The sequence below is a fragment of the Centroberyx affinis genome, unplaced genomic scaffold (genome assembly GCF_046629955.1).
Source record: "Centroberyx affinis isolate AG114_WGS23_722 - 3 ecotype Tasmania unplaced genomic scaffold, CSIRO-AGI_Caff_v1 ptg000472l_1, whole genome shotgun sequence".
NCBI classification, from domain to species: domain Eukaryota; kingdom Metazoa; phylum Chordata; class Actinopteri; order Beryciformes; family Berycidae; genus Centroberyx; species Centroberyx affinis.
In genome coordinates, this window is record NW_027279130.1 from 437,096 (window position 1) to 458,586 (window position 21,491).

A 21,491-nucleotide genomic window follows, 5' to 3' on the forward strand; every position below is an offset into this window, starting at 1 on the left:
TCAACAACTTGGCTGCATACACAGCAAATTTTCCAGTGTTAGTGTTATCTAATTATCTAAAGGTTAAATTAAATGTTAAATGGGTTTGGACTTATATAAACACTGGCATAGTGTTAATGTTTATATCAGAGAAAGACCAACACTGAGAGTTTTGCTGTGCAGTGCTGAGAAATCAGACTTTTTTTTTTTGCTTTGCAATGGTAGAGGGTGAGTTATTCTCTCAGTTTGCACCACTGTGGAGCTGAATGATGAAGCAGACTCTATCTTAATGTGCAATGGGTGGCATCTCTATTTGCCGCTTGTTCCTTGCTAGAGCAAAAGAATTCTACTGTGATTCATTTCATATCAATACTGGAAGACTAATTGCCGTAATGATGCCCATTGGCTATGCTCATCAGCAGTTTGAGCAGTTTGAGGGGTAAGGAGGCTGTTCTCACAATAGCACAACTGCAGAAATACATATATTGTCACGCTACCGAAAGCAACAGCGCTGAAAATAAAAAAAGCCCCACATCCTTAGAAAGAGTTCAGACTGTTTTTTCAATTTCATTTTGAATACAGTAAAAGGAGGACAAAACAGTGATCATAAGCCTATGCAACTGAAATTAAAAAAGGATTTGATGATAGCGCCAACTAGATACAAATAAAGTAAATTAAAATAGTCATTAACTAACATTTTAATAATTTTAGGGGATATTAATGAAATGGCTGGGCATGAATTCTGTTGTGTTGATCACATATAAATAAAAGAACAGTTTCTGTCTCCTGCCTCATGCCTGTGACTGCAGCACAGCGGTGCTAGTATCTCACAGAATAGCACTCCCTCTCATGTATTAGGGCTTAAATATTCCATGTCACATCGCCTATGTTTATTGCCTACAGCATAAGACAAAATAAATTGGTGTCGCCATAATAATGAGTGAGATGCATGATGCTACTGAGTCCTAGTCCATGTGAATGACCTCTCAAAGTGTGCTATCAATTGGTGAAAGGGGCTAAATTTGTAATTGCGATTGCTGTTTTGTTGCATGATTTAGCAATTATACCAACCAAGGAAAAGTCATGGAGGGACAGAGATGCACATATTGTATTTTGAAAGCTGAGATATTTAAATTCTAAACAGATATCAATTGTTGGGCTTTCTGGTGTTAACACTAAAGTTGGTACAATGTAACACCATGCAATCACAAAATACACACATTATGAACTGTAACTAGGAGCAGCTGGGAAAGGTAGTAGCAGGGTAGTTATAGTACCAGACTCAATAATTCAATAATTCAATAATTTAATAATCAAACAATTCAATGTGGATGATGCAATCTTAAACCAAAATTTCATTCCACTACATGCAAAACATCCAAACATGTTCTGACCATGTTGGTAGATGGAAATGTTTTTAGTGTGCAATAAGTTTTGACTTGTGTTTGGTTACGCTGAGCTGACACTGGCAAGAAGTTTTTGCATTTTCATTTAGTTGTGGCCACAATCACATACCATCCCATCTATGAATGCACTCATGAGAAAAGCAGCTGTCTGGAGGACCGCCGTCATCTCTGACTGTGGAAACAACCAACATGCTACACCACCACACCGCTTATTGAAACATTGGTCAGTGTGATACCGAGAGCTAGCCTCTATATGACTGTTGCTGAGACGACTGAGATGGTACACCAGTGCCATAATTCCCTTCAGCAAGGCACTTGAAGTTATACCTGGGCCTGCACACCAAATTTTAATGTGCACGTAAATGTGCCTGTTAGGGGGCGATCACACCTAGAGCTCATTATCTTTGGTCTGACCCATAGGGGAAAGTTGACTTTGTTGCATTTTTGTATTTGGTTCACACATGCAGAAACAGCTGAACATGTGCATCAGTCCAGACTTCATTTAGTTATGCTAGGCTTTCCAAGCATGAGGAACTGCTGCTATCGGATGTCTCCTTCTACCCATAAGCCCTTGTGTTTCCTGTAGTTGGTTCTGATTGCGTTCTCACTCCTAATGAACTGCATGACAGTTCTCTTGGAAGAGGACCAAGACTCACATTTTCTGGCGTCTTGGTGCCGTTATTTGGTTGTTTAGTTAGTTATAGAGTTCCCATAAACCGCTCCAAACATGTTTGGCGTGAACGCACCCTTAACAGCTCAGGGTTGTGAGTCAGCTGAGCAGCCAGTGTAACGATTTCTGCTGTCCTGATTACAGTTAATGCCTCTTCTTTTGCTCTGTCAGAGCCAATGATTCCACACCAAGCAGCCTGTCCTATTTTGACCTTCTGAAAGCTTATACTTCTTTGAGTTTTTCTCTTGCAAATAAATTAACTCATTTAACAGTTCACACAACCACAAATGTTAGCTACAACGCGCTTCTCCACCCATACTAATTATACACTACTAACTATTGATTGATTCTGTTTCAGTGCTCAAAGAGAAAATTTAACTCCGAATTTAATAGCTTTCCCCAATGACTGAATGTCAATGAAATATAAATGCACGCTCTAATAATGTGTCTAGTTCTGGGGTGTAGAGCTTATTCGCATCCTCGTTTTCAACACACATATGTGTGCGTGAGTGTGTATATGTGCATGTGTCTGTGTGTGTGTGTGTGTGTGTGTGTGTGTGTGTGTGTGTGTTTCCATGGCTGTGTGTGTGTGTGTATGTACTGGGGTAGTCTGGGAAACTGTGATAACTTTGAGACTGACTGGGTTGTGCATCAGACTGCAGCATTGGAGGGACGCTGGCATTGGATCAAAGAATAGGTGCATTGCCCCCCCCCCCCCCCACACACACACACACACACGCACAAACACACCCACGTACAGATACACAAAGACCAGACAAAAACACAATGGGATCACTCGTATACCCAACAAGCATGCCTGTGTACTTCTACTCCTAAACACGACTAAACACACACATATACACACCCACGCATAATATCAAAATATCATGGCACTTTTTGAACCGGGTAAAACCGAATAAGATTCATGCCCCAATAAGCAATTTCCGTCATCCCTCTCCTCCCCGTTTCCCACGGCCCGGCCCGGGATGTGGGGTTTTTTTTTTGTTAGCGACTGTAACTCGGGCCGGAAAAAAGTGGGCCAACGTCGGAACGCCGAGTCCCGAGTCCACGTGGCGAAACGCTCAACTCGTCGAGTCACGCCGACAGTTGATGAAATCTACTTGATGGCTGTTAAAAAAAAAAAAAAAAACGGACCCGTCAGCGTCTCTCGGCGCACACCACTCCTCACGCGGGTGACGATAAACAAGAGAGGAAAGGCAGTGACTTCGACGGTGACATTTAAAACAAGGACTTTGCGAGAAAGAGGTGGTGGTGGGGGGGGGGGGAGGAGAGAAAGACTCGCCACGCTCAACAGCCACGATGACTTGCCGCCTATTTTCTCGGATGTCTTCCAGCTAAACGCGCTTCAAAGGCCGAGTTGAATTAGCGCGCAAACGGCACAAACACTTGACAGCGATTGCAAAAAGCTCCTATTGTTGCCCCAGCAAATAATACATCCTGGAATAGTGTCTTTGTCTGTGCGTGTATGTGTTTGCTTCTGTTCGAGCACCTCTGCCAGTGTATGTGCGTGTGTGTGTGTGTGTGTGAGAGAGTTGTCTGACTAAGCGCTTGTTTGGTAATTTAGTGTGACAGAAGGCAGGGCTCTCCTAGGAGGAAAAGCAATCATTTCTGTTAAAGCCCCTCAATCACCGAGACGTAAAGCCCGGCTGTGTTGGTTAAGAGCAATAGGAATGGACGCCGGTGCATGGGGGACTCTTAACGGGGCCTTGTGTGTTCGGTATTGGCGAGCGCGGCGGCGGGGGGGGCGGGGGCGGAATATGTTCCCGGCGCCGAGATCTCCCCGTAGAGAGCGTGGCGTTAGAGTCGGGCCTGCTTTATGTGGCGTCACACGTCGCGGGGAACAGCGGGGGGCCTCTGCCGGGGGGTGGGGGTGGGGGTGGGGTGGGGGGGGTGAGCGTCGGTTCCGCCGGCGTTGGAGGGAATCCATTCACACTGAAAACACAAGGCGGTTGAATGATTTATGCCCCCCGTCCTTGTTGCTTCAAGAAGCACTTTGCCGAAGTCAAGAAACACGGTGTCTCCTTTTTAGACGTTTAGGGAGAGAGGGGACGGCAAGCGGGAGCTACCGTCAGCAGGAATGATGCCACTGCAGAATGAACCCAGAATGACAATGCTAATACTGATCTTGCAATAAAAGGCCGGTACCTGACCTAACCCTGAAGACGAGAAGAGAAAACGCATATCTAGTAGTGTCACCTCACCATGACCCATAGATTGCTGATGTTAGCTCCCACCTTCCATCTGTCCTCTCTCAGTGTCTTCTCCGCCCCTTCCTTCCTCCGTCGTACCTCCGCGGTTTGACCAATATGGGTTTTTGAAGGCCGATGCCAATTCCAACACTGTTGGATTAAAGCTGCCAGCAGGCGATATTTTGTACCAATATCCAGTATTTTAAAATTTGACAATTTTGATGCCAAACGATTCCAGTTTTCACAAGTATTCAGTGCTTCCTCCAGAATTTAATTCTTGTTACGGCGGGCAAATTCTCTGAAACAGCATTTAGACCTTCATGGGACACTAAAACTCTCCATTGAAAGCTACGATAGCAATACTAATACTACTAATAATAAACATAGCCAAGCTTACTTGTGTGGAGTCCGATCAAAATGTTGCATTGGAATCATTTCTGGATCAGCATTTTGCTTAGAGTGTACTATAGACCATTATCATACAATAAAAACTCTCCATCATATCAGAGGTGGACGGCACTGACTGGCCAATATCCGATCTTTAATAAAAGGCCAATGTCGGCTTGATATGTCAGTAAACCAATATATCTAAATCGAATCATAATAAGGAAGAGAAATTGCGTATCTAGTGGCACCCACTTTCCCCATCTGTCCTCACCCCTAAACATCTCCCCCATGTCTCCCCAGGAGTCTACACCTTCGGCCTCTTCACCGTCGACATCTTCGTCAACGCCGGCCAGGTGGTGACGGGGAACCTGGCGCCCTACTTCCTGACGGTCTGTAAGCCAAACTACACGGCGCTCGGCTGCCAGCAGGCCCTGCGCTACATCAGCAACTCGGAGCCCTGCACGGGGAACCCGGACGACGTCCTGCGCGCCCGCAAAACCTTCCCGTCCAAGGAGGCGGCCCTCAGCGTCTACGGCGCGCTCTACCTGGCGGTGAGTTCATCTGCTCTTTCCTTTTCACATTGTTCTGTGCTTTCATACAGTGCCTCAGGGTAAGAATGATGTTCTTCACGATGTTTCGCGAATATACGTAGTTTAGTTAAGGGTATGTATTGAATGAACTTGAAGACAAAGTCCTCTAGATGCTGCACCCACACTGACCACAGCTGCTCTAATTCAAATGAGGTAAACCTGCTGAGTGGAGGCATGATAGTAGGGGGTGCCAGTTTAAATACTGCAAACTTTGTATGAATTGTATGAAGAAGGGAGCCAATCAAGACCAAGAGGGGAGCCAATCAAGACCAAGTCCAATCGTGATGCGTGGAATGCAGTTAGTCTGAAATTGCCTGAAAAAAGGATGGATTTTTTTTTAAAGTGCAATTACTTTAGATTTATCCAGTCAAACAAAATGTCTCCAATTTTGATGAAATATGTATGGAGGAAAATTTGAAGTACTTAGTAATAGGGTCCCTTTAAATGTACCCACATGACCAGGCTGAAAATGAGAGCCTGTACCAGTGTATCAGCTCTGTTAAAGAAAGACTGAAGGAATGATGGAATGAATGAATGATCTGGAAGCCAACTTTGCCTGAGTGGGAGGAGGTTAGTGCTCAGAACAACAGCAGCAGAAGAACAGGAGAATGTGCATAGGGTTCATAGGTGTTGAATGTCACTGACATAATACAGGCAGAGCTGAGTATAATAATCTTAAATCTGATTTATTCTGTTTTCACGTTATTGTTTTGGTTGCCCAGTCAGGCTATGTGAGTTTATTTTTGAATTTTCCAATCCCAAGATTCCCTTCTCCGATGTGTGTTGTTTCTATAAGTTGGAAAGGTGTGAGCGATGTATTTATGCAAATCAGATTCATCCCAGAGCACTTTTGGATAAAGCATGCTGCTCAGTCAGTTTAAAAGTGGCTGGTTCAGCTACTGAACAACAGCTAGAACTAGAGCAACAGGTATTCAGTCATAGGAAGGAGGTGAAAACCCCAAATGCTCACTGACAATGATCAAACGTAAGATTTATTTGCTCCAAAAGACCACTTACAATAGCACCAGTGCTGATACGCCATGTATTAAATGCAACACATTAACTTCTCGTTTCAACATGCAAAATGGAGTCATCTTTGTCAGTGTTTTGTTGTGCCTCTGCATGCAAACTTAATACATGGCTAGAGAGCGGTCCAAGCCGTCATGCATGTATTTTGGATAGGCTCCTCATTTGGCTAGCTAGGCGTTGAGGTGGAAGCCTGCAAGGAGCAGATATGCAGGCAGGCGAACCAGGTTACATCACCAGCAGCCACAGTGGAGATGCAGGATTTGCATGCAGTCCATCAGGTTTCATCAAGCCAACGCTCCGGCGCGGCGGCCAAGAACCGCCATGAGCCTGCAATGCACACGCCGTATCAGAAACCGTTAAGGGACAGATTAGTGAAGCGGCAGCCTCACGATGGAGCGCCACAGGGACGCATCGCAACACGTCGTTTTCACTGTTGAGGGACTCGCGCGAGGAAAATCTGGAAGAGTCTCGTGGAGGGGCTCCAGTTATCTGTCTGGTCTCAGCCCAAGAAACGGATCGTTCCAACTGGGCGAGATGAAGCCGAAACCTGGGAACAAGAAAACTAATGCGACTGAAAAACAGTGAATTTTCAGTATATTCATAGATCTCACGCTGCTCTCCGTAGCAGGGGGTGATTTGAGTTTGCAGCACAGAGCAGTTTCAGAGAAAAAGAGGTACTTATAAAAAGATATCTTGATTTCAAGGGCATTTTTGCACACATTGTCATAATCCTTCTTGGTTCGCGCACGGTATAATCCACCATCTTTGCTTGGCACACACAACAGAATGCTGCTACAGTATCTCCCATTGGATTTTCTACTTACGACCAGTCTCTCTGTAATATTGCACACTGGCTCTGGGCCCCCTCTCATGTATTCAACACTGTTGGTTTTACCATACCCTTATTTAAACACCATTGGCAGATCAGGATTTCTGCTTTGGCTAGTATCATACCTCTAGAGCTGACGCCACGTTAATCTAGGGGTGGATTGGACTATGTAGGTTAATATTGTTGCAATGATAAGCCTCCCCCACCAAGCTGAATAAGCCTGTTAGTTTATTTTAAGATTATCCCTGTGATTCTTGCACAGTCCAGCCCTTAAAGCCAGGCTACTGAATGATTCAATGGTCAGATATTAGGCTTATGGAAGATGTTGCTAGCTCTGGTGGTGATGATTTCAAATGCTCAGACGCAAATATGCATGCAGTCAATATAGATTTTTAGTAATTAGCTGATATAATAAAATTGTTTAATTTTAGACCCCGATGTCTCGGCCACTCCAAAGGCAGTTCTCATTCCATTTCACATACATACACATATATTATCTAAAGTAAAGTGACATCAAATGATCTGTTGTAAGAGATTGACATGTAATAAGCATTTACATTTACTGTGAGCTGTGACTGTCTTGTCAGTATGGTAATTAGACCTTTTCATAAACTCATCATATTGCTTTAGTAAAGTAAAGATGTAAAGATGAACTACATTTATAAGATAGGCATGGCACATAATATTGATCTAATTTTATCAAAAGTTGTACAGTAATTGTTGCATGGCATAATATATTGTCTCATAACCTGCTCATGATGCATGATTCATGATGCATTATAGTGTATTGTGGCACTTTTTGATGCGGCTCTAATTTAATTCTAACACGCTAACAATGTGCATATGATGACTGTTAATGTGCTATAGCCAACAATTCAAGTAAAGAGTTACCCAGTAGACATAAACTATGGTTTCATCCAACTGTCAAATGAATTTTAAGCAAACTTTTGAATTGTTGTACAAATTAAAATGCAAAATGGGTGCGTTCCCTCCGTTGGGTTGAAGCAAATAAAAAGGCTTCCTGAGCACAAAACTAGGTCAGTGAGAAAAATGGGATCGTTCAAGAATTGATTAATATTGGGCAAATGTTTTTGTTCTTTAGTTTCGTCTAATGTTCGCCATATTTCATGCTTTCATCCGAAGACAAAAAAAGAAATTAACTTTGGAATATTATAATATTCATAGTGTACAGTCATAATGGGCACCTTATACATAGAAATGTGTATGCATTTCTGGGAGGCTGTAGTGGAGATATTTTGCTGACAATTCAAGATGTCCAGAGCCCCTTTTTGAATCATTTGGAATGAGTTTGACCCATTCATTGAGCCGATCATGCCAAGCCAACATCATTATTTATTCAACAAATGTGTTTTCATCTGCGTTTATTGCATCTTTAATCTGCAAAAAAACTTTTCCATCTCCAGCAAGCATAAAAACATTGGACAAGGAACAAGATTACTTTAGTATTAATGATCAACTATATTCGCTGTCTTTTGTGATTTCTGACCAATGCTAACTTTCCACTTCAAACATAGTTCCTTGGTGAATAGTTTTACATTTATACACCTAGTGTAGATGCATGCAGTGCTTAAATACATGCAAGTGTTTGTCATTGGCTTAAAGAGGAATACCTCTCAATGCAACCATTCAAATATTCCTCCTTTGCCCCAGAAGAGCTTAGTTAATGTTAGTGAACTTTCATTACCGTCCCTCAGAGCAAGCAACAGTAGGGAACACATAGTCCCACCCCTCATACTGTCATGTCACACCAGTGTTCTGCACAACCTGAGCTGGAATAAAATGGGTTGACTATGAAAGAATCCAGGAGAATATTTTGGGATATAGACTTACTTTCCAGTCGAGAACTGGTAGCACTGCTAAAAATAAAGTTCGCTCAGATGTAAAGAGCTCAAACAAGAATTCTAGAGGAATGCAGAGTGTGTCAAAAAATTCCAGGTTTTACAGCTTGATGTTTAGAGTCTTGGTTATCTGTTGCTCATATTCACAAATACTCATTAGAGGCTCCAAGGCCAGAGGAATAACACAGGACTGTTTAACTTGCGCGGTGTCTCCCTTGAACCACCTTATGTCAAAGTGTTTATTATCTATTATCGCAGCGTCTGAGCACTGAGCAATTAAACTGCAGGCTCTAGTGTGCGTGACCTCACATCTAATCTTCCTGACGTCTAATGTGATTATCACACTTAACTCTCAGATTAATTTCTCACTTAATTGTCTTATTAGACAAAAAGGGAATCAGAGCACAGTTGTAGATTACAGATACTGTCACTGGAAAGCAGTTTCTCAGAATTAGTTGCTGTCTCCCTTCCCATTTCTCTCAAGTTCAATTTTCCTGCTTAGACAGCATGAGTTTAGAGATGTTCCAGAGCACAATAGCTTGGTAATAGCCTTAAAGAATTACATCAACTTTTTTGGAGTTTGGAGGATTGGCACCAACATCTGTTTCTCTGGTAGATTGTTCTGTTTGGTCATCACATATTGGGTAAAGTGACCAATGGGCCAAACTCCTTAAAAGTCAAATTCTAATCTTAAAGGTGCATTAAAGCTACAATCTGCAAAATTGTGCTCTCGCAGCTGTGCAAGAAGAATTACAAACATATATGACCCAGAATGTAAACAGTTTGTTTTTAGCAAAAGCTAACCTTGCTGGCTAGCAAGCATGCTAGCAATAATCAGCATGCTAAAGACATCAAAAGTTCACTTACTAGTGTAGCAAGACCGTAGCTATAGCTCTTTGTCACTGGAAAACCCTTGTTCCAATGCCGAGAATGGGCATTCACAAGTTTCCTTTCTGTGCACCATTTCTTAGTTGTAGATGGAGGATCAGATGTAGAGTCTGACATCATTACTGCTAATGTTAGCGTTTTTGATCGGTCAGTTGCCAACTTCAACTTATCTAGTCTCATCTTATCTGTCTCACCTCTCCTTCCCCTTGAGCTACGGTGGCCTGTAATTGATAAAAACAATAAAGTTGCATTTTCCCAAGTAAGGTAGCTAATTAGAGCACAGATGCAACAGAAACCTCTACTGCTGAGGTAATATATCACCATGCAAAATACTGCAATTGTTATTTGCTTTTTTTGGCTTGAGAAAGAGGCTTTTTAGCCTTTGTTGCAGTTAAAAAATAATCCTCACTTTCTATCCTTGTGAGCACATTTGGTCCTCATAAGTATAGAAATACAACAACACGTTCGTAGAGCGTAGTCTTTCGACAAGGACATTCAAAAAAGGGAGTGTGAACGTCCCAAAACCTCCTGTCAGAAACACAGAAACACAACAAATGACACGTTTCCAGAATGGTTGTGATTCTCGGTGATGGCTCTGTTCTTCTGTGTCAGAGTGCCAGCGTCTGCCTGAGTGCCCATGAGCGATGGATGTATGGCTTTGGGCCGCCGATGACTCCCCTGCGCCACGGGGAAAGCAGATTGGGTTTGTTATCTAGGTCATTTAGCAAAGGCCATTGTGTCTGTACAGCTCGGTGCATAGGACACACGCGCGCTTCCACACACAGACAGTTATACACACAGAGCAAGAGCACACGCACAGATACAGACACAAACCCTAAGCAAGAGATAAAGCACACGCATAACAACTTGATGCTAAAACGCCCTTAGGCACAAACATTCACACACATGCACACACACACAATCCTGAAGCGCTGTGGAGATGATGATTACCCCTCTTCAGCCGCTCATTGTCTCGTTCATTCCAGCCATGCCAGGACAAAACACACCCATCCAGCATCCGCTGTACCCAAGGATTTTTCCAAATTAGGCTGTAATTGCCCCATTCAAATGATAATGTTAAAGCTGGGAATTATTTATTTTAATGTTGTGGCCTGAAGCTATTCTATATGGCTGGGTAATTTCTGAGATGTCAAAGATTCTCCAAGACACATCGGATATGATGTGAAATTCACGGATACAAGACAGGGTTGAAGCCTGTTTTCCACCCAGCTTGTGTTTTCTTGTACATGAATAAAGCTCAACAAGTGAAAACTAGCTTGGTGCTAGTTACATGCTTGTCAGCTGTGTGTCTTGGCAAATGAAAAGCTATCATGAACTGGATATAGGTTGAATCATTATTGTGTTATGTCAATTGGTGACAGAGAGTAGCAAAATGAAAATGTATTTATGTGTATACACTTAGCACGGCCTACTATGCTAATGTTACATCCTCAACAAAAGATTAAGCACACTTACAGCAAAGAAGCCCCACAAAAAATATGCAAAACCTAATAAATCAATCTAATGTTGTAAAATGACACAACTTACCTTATCAGGAAACCAGGGAACGTGAAATGTATCTTCTACTAGCTAGCTAAATACTTCCACAAGCTATTTGAATTGTAGAGAATGTGAAATGGAAAAATCAATCCTCCAATGCAACTGCAGTGAAAACTAGTGTCAGCAGGAGCATCAGCTAGTCTATAAAGGTTACTAACAGGCATGTCAGACATGGCAGTTCAACAAGGACCTAATGAAAATACTACAGGCTCTTAGACTCAGCACATGGAGATGCAACGTACTGGCAAGCATAAAAACTTCATCTGACAGTCACGGTTCAACAAACTGACTTCACATTCACTGCCTTGTAAGTAGTTTCACCTTGGCTGAACATTTTGACTTTCCATCAGGTTTCGGAGTTGAGGAGCAGTCACCTTCCAACATTAGCTGTCCTGGGAATCTGCTGTCATTACTGACTTTCAGGCTGCTTCTCCCAGCTCTCAATATCGATACCTGCAACAAGGCAAACACACTTATTGGTGCTTACTAAAGCTCCCCGGTGTATAGAGCTTAAGTTTGATCGACATGAGTTTTGAAGGCTGATATGGACCGCAGTATTTTTTAGAATGAAGATAATATTTAAATGATGATGTTTAATCTTTAAAACAGACTACTTTCATGACAAAAAAACCAAAACCAAAAAACAATTCTGCAGTGTTTCCCCAAGAATTGTATTGTTGTTAGGGTGGAAACAGCATTTAGACCATAAAACACTAAGACCACTAATAACCACCACTACCACCACTGCTACTACTACTACTACTACTACTGCTGCTGCTACTGCAACTGCTACTGCTACTACTACTACTACTACCCCCACCACCACCACCACCACTACTACTACTACTACTACTACTACTACTCTGCAACTGTTACTGCTACTGCTACTACTACCACCACCACTAGTACTACTACTACTACTCTGCTACTGCTACACTGCTACTACTACTACTGCTACCACTACTAATACTATGCTACTGCTATACTGCTGCTACTACTACTGCTACTACCACCACCACTACTGCTACAACTACCACTGCTGCTAATAATACTGCTTCTACTACTGCTACAACTACTACTACTACTACTACTACTGCTGCTGCTACAACAACTACTACTACTGCTGCTATTACTACTGCTACTACTACTACTGCTAATAATAATGATAATCATAACATTCATTCATACTTGCGTAAAATCTGATCAAAATGTCTCATTAGAATCAATTCAGGTTAAGGGCTTCCCATAGACAACCAGTGTAGTATTGATCAATTCTACAATAAATATGTAATCAATGGAACTGCATTATATCCATCACATCAGAGGTGGACAACACTGACTGGACCTTATCCCATTTTTAATAAAAGGCTAATATCGGTCTAACTCTAATAGAGGTCTGGGCCATAAAATTGAGAATGTCCTACCAGAGTAAAATATCCGGCTGAAATGTCCCTTTAAATCAGTCTAAAAGCTGAATATATTAATACAGCAGTGCAGCCTCTGCCTCCATAGATCCCCCCTTCAATAATACCAGAGGACGCCGTTTGAACTTTGCGGCGCGGAGAGATTGATGTCTGAAACATCGCCGAGCGGAGGACGAGTCGCTCGGGCTCGTCTCCCCAGGTTGAATTTATCATGTCGCAATCCCCATTTAGCTGACAAGCCTCTGATATACGGAGGGTGCCAACGGCTGCTAATGTCTGACATTAAATGGAAAATATAGGTTGGAGCGCGCACCCATCTGTAAAACGCTCGCAAAGGCTATTAAGACGACTCTGAATCAAGTTGACCTGAGGAGTTTTTGGTCGAATGGAGCCCCTGCGGAGAAATATTAAAATATATATGTGTGTGTGTGTGTAGAGTGTTGTTTTTTTTGGGGGGGTTTTTCAGAGAGGGCCACTAGCACGTTGTCATGTGCATCTGGGTGTAAAATTGATAATTTTTTGACAGCTCACACAAGCCACAGAGAAAGACAGGGAGGAATCACCTTGACCCGGTTGGGGACAGCCACACACACACACACAACATGCACCACTAGCAGACTAGTACAACCAGTCCGCCCTAATAACAGCTGTAAGGGTAACATGAATCATGACTGCAGAGCCCACTTGACAAAAGGGAAGCTTGATCAGTGGGCTGGTTAAGTGGGGTAAAGCCCTTGGTATGGTTGATGTTCACTGGCAATAGGTTTGATTTTCCCTGTACACACTGCAAGTAATTTTTTATTTCCCCCCCAAATAATGTGGGGTTGAAGGCTGACCTTCCATAGCACAATTACCTTCACATTGTAGGCATTTAGTTGACACTCTTATGACTTTAAATGGATGGACAGGTTGAAGTTCATTGTCAAGTCAGGGATCAAATCTGCGACTGTGGGGCCAATATTGGTTTTTTTTTGTGTCATCCCCCTCTGATATGATGGATATGATGCAGTTTGATTACATATTTATTGGAGAATTGATCAGTACTACACTGGTTGTCTATGGGAAGACCTTAACCTGAACTGATTCTAAAGAGACCACAGAAGTATGCATGAATATGTTTGATTTTATTATTATCATTATTAGTAGTAGTAGTACAGTTTATTATTAGTATTTTAGTGTCTCATAGTCCAAGTGCTGTTTCAGAGGCTTTTCCAACACAATCCTGCGCAAAACAGTGATTTTTTTATTTTTATTTTTTGGCATGAAAATGGTCATATTTAAAAGTATGGAGTAGCAGTGCAAAATATTACCATCAGCTTCAACCTAAAAATATCCGTGTTGTCGACCTTGAAAATCCCATATCGGTCGAGCCCTACCAGTTGCCTTTCAGTTACAGAACGGTCTCTGGAACCGCCACCCAGCCATTTAGCATTGCAGTTTGTAAAATGTTATATTTATGTAAGTCTTGAAAAAACAAAAAGAAAAGAGAGGAAGAATAAATGAATTACAGGGAGAGAAACGGAAACATTGTGATCTGCCCTTGGAGGAGATTGCTCACTCTAATGAAAAATACAATTAGCCCCTTAGAGGCTGTCTGCTGCCTCAACACAACGTATTTGTGATTAGAGCCAAACATAGCTTAGTTTCTTCTCCTCTATGTCTGTCTGTCTGTCTCTCACTCTCTCTCTTTCTCCACCTCTCTCCAAGAGAAATCAATGGATATCACGGCGCTAAGATGAGATCAGATGGGCTTTCAGGCTTTTAGTGGCAGTTTTTGTTCTTTTTCTGTCTGTCGTTTTGTATTTTCTACTCTTCAGCGAAAAGCACCATCGACACATAACACAGAAAAGGTGAAAGAAAACAGAAAAAAAGGCAGTCCAAAAGATCCTAATGCACCCTCATGGGACCGGGCCTCCGGATTCTCAAGTGCTTGTGTTGATGTTCAAATGCTCAGCAAATATTAAGAATCCATATCCATCCATACACAACTCAGAAAGGATACAGAAAAGACTCAAAACTATATCACAATGGCAGACAACAGAAAAAAGGCAGTCCAAAAGACCCATTCATCTTTGCCCACACCATTAAAAGCCACTACTGACACTCAAATGAAAAACTTTTCAACTTTTCTCAAGATGATGAGAAAGATGATATGAAAATTCGATATATTGCAACACAAAAATGTTACAATACATATCGTGGGGCAGAAAAATGAATTGTGATATTAGCTCCATTTTATTCTGCTGTAGTAATCACAAATGAGACACTTGACCATCACAATTTCACAAACTCTCCATCCAAATTCTATTATTTGCTCTTAGTAATGACATTTTTAAATTGTTGTTTACATTCTAGCAAGCTAACACCTAGAAAGATTTGTGACTCAAAAATAAACATAATTCTGCACAGTCAGACTTTGTGGTCACTGAACTTTTATTTATTACATTGTATTGTGGTTGTATGGAATCGTGAACCCCATATTGCGTATCGAATCGTATCATGAGATAAGCATATCGTCCCATCCGTAATATAAAACTATTGAAAAGTCTGTCCATGCCAGGTTTTGTTCTATATCCCCCTGGTGTTAAAATATTTTTTAGTTGGCACACTTTTGTAAAGCTTAACCCAAATCTTTGGAAAGCTTGACATTTAATGGTAAACAACATGTTACTGAAATGGCCATCTGCTATTGGCTGATCTTTGGTACCAGGTGATGTCAGCTTCTATAGAGTACAACAGGTGGTGATCTTTATGTAGATTGGGATTTGGGGTGTAGTTACTCTTTAATATGAGGACAACACGCAAAAACATATTTCTTTGCTATGAAAGACAGTTTCCTCTTTCCGTTTCAAGGTATTGCTGCAATAACATAATGCAAAGTCTGCAAAACATCAGCCCTTTATAAGACATAACTTTACCAGTTTTATTGGCTTGGTCCCTTACAACTCTTGTCCCTAGTTGGGCTTTTACATGTACAGTGTAATTAAAATACACAGCTTTCAGTATCATAAAACCACAATACACTACAGATATGGAAATACAATAAAATACACATACCACAATACACCAATACACATACACCAATAGTAATAGTACAATTAGCTAAAAATGAGTTCAGCTCTGGTTTGCTTTTAGCCAGCACTTAACCAATCGAGATATTTGACTTTAGCCAAATAGCTTTTTTCAATGTCCCCTTTCTGTTTGATGTCATCTGTTCCATCACTGTTTGAAAGCAGCGATGGAAAAACCTCTGACTCTGGTTGTTAATTTAAACGGCTTGGGTCTGCAAAAGTGTGTTTTAGTATTTCTTTCTGGGATTGGACCCTGAAGTTTGTGATTGATTACTAGCCTTGTTTAAATCTTGGCCCAAGTTTTTCCAATTATTTTTGTACCTAAGATCTAATTCCAAATAATATATGTATCGAGATGCAATGGAATCGGCCGTGTGTAGAATTTCTACCATTTTTCCATTTTCTAGCAGTCAGGTTTAAAATGGGGAAGGCTGTGGCTGCAGAAAGAAATCATATCCGACATATTTTCATTTATTCTTCTTTGTCTCAGCATGTTCCAACAGGTGTTTTGCTCATATTTTTCATACCTTTTTATTTATACATTTCCTGTTCTCGAAACATCGGAATTGTCGGTCGTGTTATGTTTAATCCCCCCCCATTCGCTATACCCATGTTTACAGTCTTTTTTGTTTTGTGGTATCCTATTAGTATTTTGCTGGAGCGATGACCCAATTTCCCCACACGGATTGTTTAATTTTCCTGGGTGCCTGCAGGTCCCAAATCATATTGTCTGAACTCGAGGCCTTGAAAGGTCTCGCATGCGGTTAAAAATAGCAGTTCAAGAAAATGTTGTGCTTTCTTGGTGTGCTGTTTTTCCAATGAGAAATCAGCCCAGTCATGCAGAGATGCATACTCATAGGTCTGCAGTTGTTTTCATTTTCACCTTTCTGTTTTTTCCCAGTTGAGAAATCGGTCTTATATTTCATTCTAACCGGCATTCAACGGGAGTCATCTTTTTTTGCTTTTCTTTCAATTTTATATCATTACGTTGAGTTTAGGAAATAAGCATGTTAAGTTTGTGAAAATTATAAATATTTGTATTAATTTATTCTCTAGCGCCTCTCTCCTACCTACCAAGGTTATTATAGTTTTGCATTTTTCATTAGTTTTTATTTTTATTTCATTTTGACTTTTTTTCAAGTTCAGTTTAGTTTTAATTCGTTTTTAAAGCGGGTTTGCTAGTTTAGTTTAGTTTTTATTTTTTGAAAATGCTTAGTTTTAGTTTAGTTTTTATTAGTTTCAGTGTTAGTTTTAGTCTTTGTTTGTACTCAGGGGCGAGATTCAAAAATTCTAAATACTAGGCTTATATATGAAATAAATTGACAAAGACGAAAACTAGAGACATTTTCTCCATAATTTGAGTTTATTTTAGCTCGTTTTGTAAACACACAATACAGTTTCAGTTAGTTATCGTTTTTTGTAAAGCCTCGTTTTTATTTTTATTTCAGTTAACGAAAATGTTTTTTCACACCTAGTTTTCTTTATTTCGTTAGTTTTCGTTCACGATAATAACCTCACTACCTACATAGCTACAGGGCATTTCGGGGGCGTGTCTGGCAGCCAGAAAGAGCTGCGTAAGATGATTGGTCGACTCCAGCGAAGTCAGCTTTCTACATCACAACCCGACCATGTTGTGACATGTTGTACATACCGTTACAAAAAAGTCACATGTGAAAACCCACATGTGAATTCAAAGCATATGTGCTTTTTGCACACATGTTGGTTTCCATATGTGAACATGTGAAATTTCCCATTGACATTTTCACCTGTGAATTGTCTCTTTGCATGTGAAATTAAGTTTTCACATGTGAAATGACAGATTGACAGATCTAGTGGCAGGTGAAAATGTGAAAAAAGTTCACATGTGGAAAAATACGAAAATACTACTCATCTAGGAATCGAACTTTTTACATCTGAAGTAAAAACTGTCACATGACGTCAGAATGCAATGTGAGAAAGCACATGTGCTTTGAATTCACATGTGGGCTTTCACGTGTGACTTTTTTGTAAGGGATACAACATAGGCAAAACAACAAATTTTATTTTTATTTTTTTTTTTACTGTAAACAAACATCCAAGAATGCAAAACCTTATGTTAGAGGAACCCTGACTGATGCTCGACCGTTCTCTGGTTGTGTAGAATTCACTGTAACTCTGTGTGGCCCGGCCTTATGATAATGATGTATTATTTAAGGCAGTGCATCTGAGCCCCAGATGGCCAGAAGAGGAGAAAAGAAGAGGAGGAGGAGAGGAGGATGATGCTTCAGGCTCCCTCTCTTCTCTCCACTTGACTCATTCGCTCTTCATTAGTGGCTAGACGAAGCCAGATGTGGACTTCCTACTCCAGTTGTGTCCTCGTCTCCTCTCCTCTCCCCTTTCTCTGCCTCTCCTCTTCTCTCTCTCATTGTCTTTTGTCATTTTCTTTTCCTCCGGTCTCCTTTTTCCTCCTCTCCTCGTCTCCTCTTTTATTCTCTTTTCCCTTCTCCTCTCTTCTTTCTTTTCCTCTGCCTTTTCTTCTTCTGTCCTCTCTTTTCCTTTCCTCTCCTCCTCCCCTTTATTCTTCTTTCCTCCTCTCACCTCTTCTTTGCCCTTCCGCTCCTCTCTCCTCTTACCACCTCCTCTCCTTTTCACCTTCTCCCCTCTCCTCCTTTCTTTTTCTCCCGTCCCCTTCGCTCTTCTTCCCTCTCCTGTTCTCACCTCGCCTCTCCTTTCCCCTTCTCTCTTTCACCTCTGTCCTCCTCTCCTCTTTTCCTTTCCTCACCACTTCTCCTCCTCTCCTCTTTTCCTCCCCTCCTCTCCTCACCTCCTCTTTGCCCCCCTTTCTCTCTCCTCCTCTACTCTTCCCCTCTATTTTCCTTTCATCCTCTGCCCTTCTCTCCTCTCCTTTCCTCATCTACTCTTCCTCTTTTGTCCTTTCCTCCACTCTCCGCTTCTCTTTATTCATCTCCTCCCTCCTCTTTCCTCCTCTTCTCTTTCCTCCTCTATCTTCTCCTCCCCTATCCCTTTTCTTCCCCTCTCTCCCCTCTGCATCCCCGTTCTTTCCTTTCTCCTCCCCAGCATTGTCTCTCCGTCTGTCTTTCCTGCCTGTTTCTATCCATCTATTATTCTCCATCTGCTTCTTCCTCCATATATTGTCTTTCCTCACTTCCTTTTTGTCTCTTTCTCAGTTTTTCATTCTGTTGTTCCAGTGGTAGATGCGCCATCACTTCTCTAAATACAGGGGAGAAAATGGAAGAGAAAGATGCCTTGAACAAAGCCGTACATTTACACATAGTCACAGCTTTCTGGTGGTATTCCCCCCCATATTTTTAATAAAACATTAGTAGTGCAGAAAAGGAATTTTGAATTTTTAAGGAATTGTGAAACTCAAAACAGAATAAAATAAAGTAGCAGCTTTTCAGCATTTTCACCTCAGGAGATTTTTTTCCTCCCACCGAAAAAGTTTTCACCCTTACAAAAAAAGTAATGTGGAAAAAAAAACAATACACATGTGAATTTAAAGCACTTCTTTAGACAAATGTTCATGTTGTTTTCCAATATCACGTGACTTTTTAACTTTAGTTTCAATTCACGTGGGTTTTTTTCACGTTTTCACCTGCCATATGCGACAACGGGCCTCATGCAGAAAGCGATATACGAACAAATTTTCTCTTATTTTTGTTCGTATCCACGATTTGTTCTTATTTTGTTGGTACCCACTGATTTCTGGGATTCACCAATGTTTTCTTATTTTTGCTCTTCTCTTAGGTAAGAGAAAATGTTACGAGTGGTCGAGAGCACTCTTACCAAGATAAGAAAAAAACATCTTGTTTTCACAGTCCACAAATTGTTTGTCCAAGGCAAGGAAACATAAGTTTTAAATTTGAGGAACATAAAAAAACGCATGAATATTATATAATCAAATTTAGATTATTATATGTTTTAGAGTAATTATAATGATTGGATCATTAAATTTGTGGGGTAAAGAAATACTATTGGTCCATTGATCCCAATTAAGACTATAAAAACCCTTGAATGATATTACGTGTGTTCAGCTTCTGAATGGCTTACACGCTGCTCTGAGATGCTTTGGCCATCCAGGCCTTACAGAGAACGCGTTTTTAGAGATGGCACAGATCTATTTGATGAGACAGATGAATGGCTGCTGAGCTGTTTCAGATTGCCAAGAGCACCTCTCCAGTTCTTGGCCATGTGCCAGAGTATTTGCACACGGCACAACACCCGCCCTTATATGTTGTTTAGGGGGCGTTACCTATGCTAATAACAAACAATCGGCCACGCGCCTCCAATTTATGATCAAGTGGGTAAGAGCAGATTTTGATGGTTAAGAACGTTTGGTGCATCTGGAGTTGACTTCTCTTATTTTTTCTCTTAACAAAAAATTAAGAGAAAATATAAGAGAAATTTAAGAGAATGTTGCTGCATGAGGCCCATTATTTGTTTCACATGCGAAAACGTAATTACACATGGGAAATGGGAAATTTCACGTGACGTTTTTCTAAGCGTACGTTGCACCAAAGCTTACGTCATGAAAGCTCCCATCCGGTGATATTCGGACAGCTTCAGTTGTGACACCGATCCAACTCCCGAGTGAAAATACTATCATTGGACCTCTAACTCACTTCTTTACATGTGAGAACAGCTCAGTAGACGTAGCATTTCATTTGCTACAGCAGCTAGAAAAGACAGAGTCTCTTCTCCAGTGCTGGATGCTGCGTGCGAGAGGTTGTGTCCTCGCAGACGTCCTGGAGTTCCACAACCTGTTCAGTAGCTCCATATGCTGTAGCTTGTCCTTCTCATGGTTAGATGGTGTAAATGGTGCTGATAATATTGACGGTTTTGCGAGGAGATGTTGCAGACCGAGGTTGAAGATGCCATTCTCCTGACCAGCCACTGTCTCACGATTTACATCCAGAACCAAGATCTAGGGTTTGACTGAAACTTGGACTAAACTATAAAATAATTTCATGAATCAATTAAAATTGAATGTAAATACAAATATTTACATTTGTCCATTTTCATGGCAAAAAATAAAAGAAGAAAGAAATGCAAGTATTCAGTGTTTCCTCCATAATGTTAATCTTGTCAGGGTGGAAAAGAAGATCATGGGACACTAAAACTCCCCATTGAAACCCAGGATAATGGTAATAAAACATTCATGCAGTGTAGTATTGACCACTTATAGGGCTGGGCGATATGGTTGAAATCAATATCACGATAATCATAAGGATTTTTCTCGATATCAATATATATCACGATATGGTTCATGTATGCAAAATCACGTTAAATAATCGAATGAATGTTCATCTCATTGAACCGAATGGTAATGTTAGGCGTGATGTCAAACAAAACAGAAATATTCAAATAATATTCCTACCATACCTCATTTTATGAGTTTTTAAGTAAAATTTGCTTGTCATCATCAATTCAGACAGCAGAAATGTGTGTCACGATATTGAAATATCTTCATATCATCACGATATGATTCCACTGAAAGGCGATAAACGATAATACTGAATTATCGCCCAGCCCTAATCAATCATATGATGCATATGTAATCAAATTCCATCCAACATATCAGAGGTGGAT

General features: G+C 41.0%; 1 protein-coding gene across 1 annotated transcript in view; it reads left to right on the top strand.

Moving 5' to 3' along the window:
- The window catches only part of LOC139642382 (phospholipid phosphatase-related protein type 5-like), a 71,624-nt gene that overhangs the window by 34,252 nt on the left and 15,881 nt on the right, over window positions 1-21,491 (top strand). Inside the window, exon 3 of the mRNA XM_071517197.1 lies at window positions 4,953-5,203. Within this exon, the coding sequence (XP_071373298.1) occupies window positions 4,953-5,203 (251 nt within the window). The remainder of the gene's footprint in view (window positions 1-4,952; window positions 5,204-21,491) is intronic.